General features: G+C 45.0%; 1 protein-coding gene across 1 annotated transcript; it reads right to left on the bottom strand.

The window, feature by feature from the left end:
- Positions 1 to 223: 223 nt before the first annotated feature.
- On the bottom strand, positions 224 to 4753 carry LOC133019535 (protocadherin-10-like). Its single transcript, XM_061086053.1, has 4 exons — positions 2222 to 4753; positions 1046 to 1107; positions 849 to 961; positions 224 to 489 (listed from the first exon to the last, which is right to left on the bottom strand). The coding sequence occupies exons 1-4, from the start codon at positions 4751 to 4753 to the stop codon at positions 224 to 226; spliced, it is 2973 nt and encodes a 990-aa protein (XP_060942036.1).
- Positions 4754 to 7984: the final 3231 nt, after the last annotated feature.

The raw sequence follows: 7984 nt of genomic DNA, 5'->3' as shown, positions 1-7984 counted from the left end.
CTTTCTCCGAGAGCTCCACTTCACTGCCCACATTGCTCTTCAGTCCGTCTTTGCTCGCGGAATAGACCTATTTTATTTAAGTATAATACTTGTTGCTAGGAGCGGTATTGAATTCAACATGGGGGAAAGGAGAAGTACAGTCTGTCCGCCTCCACATTTGTGCTTAGTATTCAAACTTGTTTTATGGGATATGTGTTGCACGCGGAACACACAGCAGAGTGCATCATTTAAAGATGGGATTGCTTATAAGACCGTCATCCTGGTCGAAAGATTGTTCATAGTTTGAGATGAATCTCTTTTTCTTCCCAAACGTGGAGAAGGTGTTGTACATGTCCAGGTCGCCTCTGGGGGGCAGCTTGAGGGTGCCGGACGTGGTGCCAGGGATGTACACGTTGTGCTGGTAGTCAGGTTGGTCCGAATGAGGCTGGGTGTACTTGGGAGTCCATGAGTAGTTTGGCACTGCCTCCTCCTGGAGTGAAATCTTGCAGTCTGTAAAATGCACATAAATTACAGTGTTTTTCGTATTTTTTATCAGAGGATTATTTCTGCAAAGAGCTCATATTTGCATACAGTATACTCGATCTGAATAAGGTGGTTTTAAAGGCATCGTCTTCATTTCAGCCTTTTCACAAAAAAAAAGCTAAATAAAAACCCTCTTGCAGGGGCTTAACTAATCCTCATGTTGATGCATTAAAATCCCCCCAATTTCGGGGCATGGTTTTATCTGCTTTTCGGTTTACCGTTTTATATTTCAGACTAAATCCTTAAGCACAGGCACACAGACGACTTTCATCTCCTCTTTCATGTGAACAATAATGGGCCCAGATTGAGCGCTTGCCACCACTTACCTTTCATATGGTTTCCCCAGGTCCAGTACTGCGGCGATACGGAGCAGGAGAACCCGTCAGCATCGTATTTTTGCTGGCGTGAAAGAGTACCCTCCATATTTGCTGAACTATACCTGGAAAGATAACGAGGGTAAATAAGTAGTCTGTAATGTGTTTGCATCTGGGCATCGGTGACTGGCTGAACTGTAGGTGCTCACCTCTTGTAAGCTGAGTTGCGTTGGTTCTTGGTCAATGTCCAGTCCTTGTTCGAATACTTCAGCTGCAAATGAAAGACGAAAAACAAAATGAATTGCAAGTTATTGAGTGAATAAGTTCCACAGAAAGCAATTATAGAAAGACTCTTTTTTTGTGAAGCAGGTGGAAAAACATGAGGAGGGAAAACATGAGTTCTGTAATTAAAACATTTGGCAGGTTGACACTTCATTGACATTGACAAATTAAACAATGTAAAAGCTGTCTAATGTTAGGTTGTACTGGCTGAGAAGATTAAGTCAAACACACAAAACGAGTTTCGTTAATATGTCAAATGTGAATTTTTAAATGGATGAATACTAGAGCATGGATGGATACTATATAGCAGAGTTAAAGATCAAGAAACTGCTTTAGGCCTGTGATAAAAATCTTTATCTCTTTTTTTTTTTTATCCCAGAGGCACCTGCTATGTCAATGTCACACAACCTGACACACTGTGATAATCTGCCCAGCCTGCAGGGTATGATGCTACAAAATGGGACTGAGGTTGATTGTGGACACGGAAAAAAAGCCCGTGTTGTAATATCCTGCCTGTGATATTCATCTGATTATTCTTCACACACATTTGACCGTCTATCCCTTCATACAAAACAAATGAACAACAAATGATTGCAGAGTTGGCCACAAAAAAGAGTGGAAGAGTGGCCTTTACAAAGACCACTCGTATTGTTTTCATTATAAACCATCAGTCTGACAAAAGTTAAATGGGACGCCTAACTGTTTCTGGTCTCTCAAACCCACCTTTCCACCCACCTCTCGCCCCCCAACCGGTCGAGGCAGAGGGCAGCACAGATTGAGTCTGGTTCTGCTAGAGGTTTCTTCTAATATGGTGTTTCCTCTCTCCACAGTGTTCACTTGATATGGGAACTGCTCAGTTTCTGCATTTATATAAAGTGTATTGTGATTTGGTACTATATGTAAATCAAATTGAAATAAATGTGTATATTGGGGCATTTGCCCCTATAGTGAGCATTTAATTTCTACCTTAAGTGAGAGCAGGACTACTATAGGAATGAGCTGGTGATTTTTGATTGTGTATAATTATTAAAGTAGATGATAAGAGGAAAATGAACTTTGGTTATATAATGTGCTTCTGTTTGCGTTCCACTCCTGTGTATTACCTCGTTCGGGGTTGCTGCTCTGTTGTTGGTCAGCTCATTACGGTCCAGTGCGCTCCAGCCAGAGGTCAGATAGTCCGTGCTCTTGGCATTGTTCTGTTGCACTGACATCACCGGACTGCATGGCTTGAGGAACATAAAGTCGCTTTTGGACGATTCCGGGGTGAGACACATTTTGTAGCAGTAGACCTGCGGCAGCGCGCCGTTGCTGTTGGCCTCTGCGCAGCCGGAAGCGCCGGAGGACATGCGAACGTTAAAGTTGGTCTTTTTGAACACTTCCGTGGTGGTGGATGTCTCCGAGCGGGAGCAGCAGCAGCAGCAGCAGTCAGGGATGGAGGAGAAGTTGGACTCTCTGTCGGAGGGCCTGCCCTTCAGCCTGCGCACTGCAACCAGGACAATAATAGCCACGAGAAATGTGAAGGAGATTGCGCCCAGAGACACGATTAAGTACAGGGAGAAGTGGGAGCTGTGATGGGGGATTAGTGACAGGTCATCCAAATCGGGTCGCGAATCTGGCAGCCTGTCAACTACTGACAGGATGATGGAAACTGTGGCCGAGAGGGCCGGCTGACCATTGTCCTTCACCAGAATGACCAGTCTGTGCCTGGTGGGGTCTTTCTCCATCAGCGGCCGTATCGTCCTGATCTCGCCTGTGTACAGAGCAACGCTGAACAAGCTCGGGTCTGTCGCCTGGAGCATCTGGTAGAAAAGACGCGCGTTCTGGCCCGCGTCTGCGTCCGCTGCTCTGATCTTGGTGACGAGGTAACCCGGGTCAACAGATCTGGGCACCACTTCTTCGGATGCTGTGCCATTTGGCCCCAGCGGTGCCACAATCACAGGCAGATTGTCGTTTTGATCCAAAATAAAGACGTTCACTGAGACATTGCTGCTCAGAGGTGGGAACCCTGCGTCCTGCGCCTGAACTGTGATCTGAAAGTTTTTAAGTTGCTCGTGGTCAAAGGATCGCAGCGCGTAAATGTTCCCGTTGTCGGAGTTCACGGACACATATGTGGACACCGCCATCCCCTGTATGTCCCCTTCCAGAATAGAGTAAGAGAGATACGCATTTTGACCAGAATCTGGATCCTGTGCGGCCACAGAGCAGATGGATGCGCCCGGCGCGTTATTCTCAGTCAGATACACAGTATACGAAGGCTGTTTGAACTGAGGTGCGTTATCATTCACATCAGACACCTGCACCAGAATAGTTTTGCGAGTGAACAGAGGTGGAGAGCCCATGTCCCGGGCGGTGAGGGTGATGTTAAACTCTTCCACCGACTCTCTGTCCAGAAAATCACTTGTCACTAGTGTGTAGTAGTTCTTGAAGGAGGAGTGCAGCTGAAATGGGACCTGATTGGGAATCTCACAGTCCACATTTCCATTTTCACCCGAGTCTTTGTCCATCACGCTGATGACGGCGATCACTGTCCCCGGGGGCGCGTCCTCCTGCACAGGTGTGGAGACAGACGTCAGGATCACCTCTGGGAGGTTGTCGTTCTTATCCAGGATGTTCACCAGCACTTTGCAGTGAACCGCCACCGCGGAGGGCCCTTTATCTTTAGCCTGGACGTAAATCTCATGCATCCTGGCCTTTTCGTAATCTATCACTCCTTTGACTTTGATTTCTCCCGTGCGCGAGTCCACGCTGAAGAGCTGGCGCACTTTGATGGGAGCGTGGCCACTGAACGAATAGGTGATGTCAGCGTTGGGACCCTCGTCCAGGTCGGACGCGTTGAGCTTTATGACAACTGTGCCTTTGGGTGCGTTCTCGGCCAGGCGGACCCTGTAGAACGACTGGTCAAACACAGGCGCGTTATCATTCGCGTCCAGGACGGTGATGTCAATTTGCGCAGTGCCGGATCTCTCCGGCGCGCCGCCGTCCACTGCTGTCAGGACCATTTGATGCGCGCTCTGCTGCTCTCTGTCCAGCGGGCTTTGCAGGACCAGTTCTGCAAATTTACTGCCATCACTGCGCGTCTGTATGTCCAATAGGAAATGCTCATTCACGCTCAGCAAATAGGTGCGGAGCGCGTTGGCACCGATGTCCAAGTCCTGTGCGCTCTCGAGTGGGAAGCGGGACCCGGGCGCAGCGGACTCCGAGATGTCCAGATTGAACTCGGTCCACGGGAAACTGGGGGAGTTATCATTAACGTCCAAGATCTCCATCTCCACCCTGTAGAGCTCCAGAGGGTTTTCTATGACCACTTGCAAGTGGAAGGAACAGGACAAACTCTGCTCACATAGTTCTTCTCGGTCGATTCTTTCGTTGACGAACAAAACTCCATTTTCTAAATTCACCTCCACGTATTGCTTCTTGGCACCGGAGACTATTCGGAATCTGCGAGCGGACAGCTTGTCCAAATCCAAGCCCAAGTCCTCTGCGATGTTGCCAACAAACGCGCCATGCTCCAGTTCCTCTGGGATGGAGTAACGAATCTGTCCCAGAACCGCGTCCAAGAAGCAAGTGAGCAGCGCAAAACGGCAAACTACATGCCATTCCCCATGCTGTCTCCTCTTCGCCCCTTGAGTGTCCATCTGGAGGCTGAAGCTGAGCAGCATCTCGCACCGTGGACTGAGTCTGAAGTGTGTAGTCACATGAAACGATCAAAGCAGAACTGCGCAAAATGCAGAGTGGAAGAGAGAGAAAAAAAACTTGACTTTGGTGTGACTGGAACAGCGACTGTCTGCCCGAGAGAGAAAAAAGAGAGGAGAGAGAAAGGGACGCGCAAGGGCTACCAGCCTATCTCAGATTAGTCTGTGTGTGTGTGCGTGTGTTTATTATTGGCCCTACTACTTCAATAGAGGGGAAACGACATCTGCTCGGATAATCTTTCCTGCCTATAGCACCGATCAAATTCATGTCACAGCCTGCAGGCTCTGGCCGCAGGTCAAAAATCCCACATTCAGCTTTTTCAGAGGAGAGTTTCATCACTTTGAAATAATATGCCATAGTATGATCGCATACAAATAAAACTATCTGAACCATATTCACTGCTAGTCACCTCTAAGATACAGTTTTATTTATAAGGCTTTGATACAATTTGATTGAAATGATGCTAGTACAAAAATGTCATAAAAAAGTACTGTAATAACGAGCAGCATTTTGCAAAGGAATCAATAGGTTATATTAATCCCTTAATTTATCTCATGTCACTAAATTGGATATTTCTAATGAGCCTTTACCGAATCAGAGAGAGGGATGTGAGGAAGCCTTATCACCAACTAAGTAGAAATAATTCAATAATACTAACAACAGTCCTTTAGAATAATACAAAGTCTGCATCAAAGCATTCTCGATCAAGCAAATGAAAGTCTGTGTATTTACAATACAGCTATAGCAACTCTCTCAGGTTTGACTCATTTAAATGTGCAATATTTATCTCAGTCTGCAATTAGATGACCAATGTGTAATCCTGTATTCTGCTGGAACTGCATATATATTCTGTTTACGCTTCATATATTATTTTTATTCTATTTATATTTGTATATTTCCTTGCATTATTATTGCATGTGTACTTATTTATTACTTTAATAAGTGCTGCTGCACCAGAGCACATTTTTCACATTTTTGGACTAATAAAGGATTATCTTATCATCTTATATCAAAAGCAGTTACTCACTATAAAGTGACAATGTAGTCTTAGTGATACAGAGTCTGTGAGTTGTAAAATTGTCCCGAAGCCACTATTCACAGACATTAGCACCTTTCTGAGGACTGCTCCTGTTTAAAACAGCCTATACAACATATTTTACTGTATTATTACTAAAACCGAGCAGTTGTATTTATTTACCGTGCAACTCAATACACACCGAACCCACTTGCTCTGACAAACCCATGCAGTTCCACGGCTGAAAACGGAAAACACAATCTGTCTGCAGGAAGGAAAACTGCAGCAGATGGTGAGGTTTTCCATGGGCTCATGCTCTTTTTAATTAATGGAATGGAGATTAGAGGGCATTCTCCCTGGATCATTAGTGAACAGAGGAATTAAGACATTTTGTGAGGAATAATCCCAGGGCTATCCATGTGATGCACATGTGGTTTTCTCTCGCTGGTCATATTGACCTGCTTTTCGCAGCCTAAGTGCATGGCATCACTTACGCACTGCAGGAACTGAGTAGCTGGGATAAGGGGACACAACCACCACATTTAGGGATCAAAAATACAAAAGAGATTATCTCCCTGTCACTCGCACACACACACAGACACACACAGACACACACACACACACACACACACACACACACACACACACACACACACACACACACACACACACACACACACACACACACACACACACACACACACACACACACACACACACACACACACACACACACACACACGCACACACGCTGTCTCTTTCAGTCAAGGGCAAAAGTAGAATATCAATCCCTTTGTCTTTAACTACTTCCCAGCTTTAAAACCGTGGGATTAGAGTAGGTTAGCCTATATTCTTCAGCTTTTAACACTTAAGCGGTTTTAGTCGGGAAAGATGTTGTGCATTCCGCTCAAATGGTAAAATGCCTGTCATGTTACATGGTCTGAGTGCAACTAATTTTTGAAACAAAAAAACCCTACAAAACATTGCAGATGTTGTGCACCATGTGGTACGAAGAGCCAAAAGCAAATTGAGATGACTCTACATGATTGACTGCTTTTGTTATTCTCCTATTTGTCTTTCCACATGCACCAAGACATATTGTCTCAGTTTCTGTTCTATTAATGAGGTGTTATGGTGTGGTTGTGCTAAATAGAGACATAATAATATGGTAGGATTTACCACACAGTTTGAAATTTGACACTCTGGCACAAACAAGAGAAAGGCAGTGAAACAGATGCAAACCTGCTGTGAGAGTATGAGTGCAGCTTTCTTAAGTGTGGTTAAAAATAAAGTGAGTTTATCAAATGCATAAGAACACATAACATAAGCAGGAGTAAGGATTTTGGCTGCAGTTTGGATATTCCATCTGTAAACATAGATTTTCAATAAATTAAGCAAATCATCTGCAAAAATCCATTAGGATATGACCTCATGTGCATGGTTGAGTGGTGGTTGTGTTCATTTTAACAAGTCTCTGTTCACCAATAAAATTAATTTACTCATTGTACCTACTCAGGGTACAGAAATATCAGTGAATGCCCAAAAGAACGAGAGTAGAGGAGAACTCCATCGTCCTTTTCATAGAGTCTGTATTTATCAGCATGAAAATATTTGGGGTATTATCCTTAATATAAAACACAGATTGTGTCCATGATGTCATAAAGTGGCTTCACAGAGTTATGGGTCTCTATCTTTCTCCCTGTCTCCGTAAATCTAGCAGCACATGGCTCTTCATGAGGTCATCACCTGCATTATTAAACAAGGCCCCTGTGTGGCATTTCTTTTTGAGCACTTGACACGAAAGAGGGACAGGTGAGCACAAGAGTTGTTATTGGACCAGTCACCTGGAAACCTCCTGGCGCCGACCGGTGGCACAGAAAAGCCTCCGGACTCATCAGCTCTGAATTCTTGTCTGGGCCAGACACAGTGAAAGGAAAGTGAAAAGCGGCGGAAAAAAGAGCCTCTTTACTCCCTTACACCTTTTTTTCCATTTCAGACTGAGGGAGAAACTGGCACTCGGCTTGATGTGCACTTTGTAGTCGGCTGTTAACAGCGTAGCCATATGTGAAGTTCACAGACGCGAGCTGATGGTAACATATGGTAATGTCACGAGTTGTCTCGGCCTGTCAGATTTATGCATTCTTGACTGATTGAGTGC

This window comes from Limanda limanda, chromosome 14 (genome assembly GCF_963576545.1).
Source record: "Limanda limanda chromosome 14, fLimLim1.1, whole genome shotgun sequence".
Lineage (NCBI taxonomy): Eukaryota > Metazoa > Chordata > Actinopteri > Pleuronectiformes > Pleuronectidae > Limanda > Limanda limanda.
Note: the sequence above shows the minus strand (reverse complement) of the source record. Positions and strands in the feature narration are given on the sequence as shown.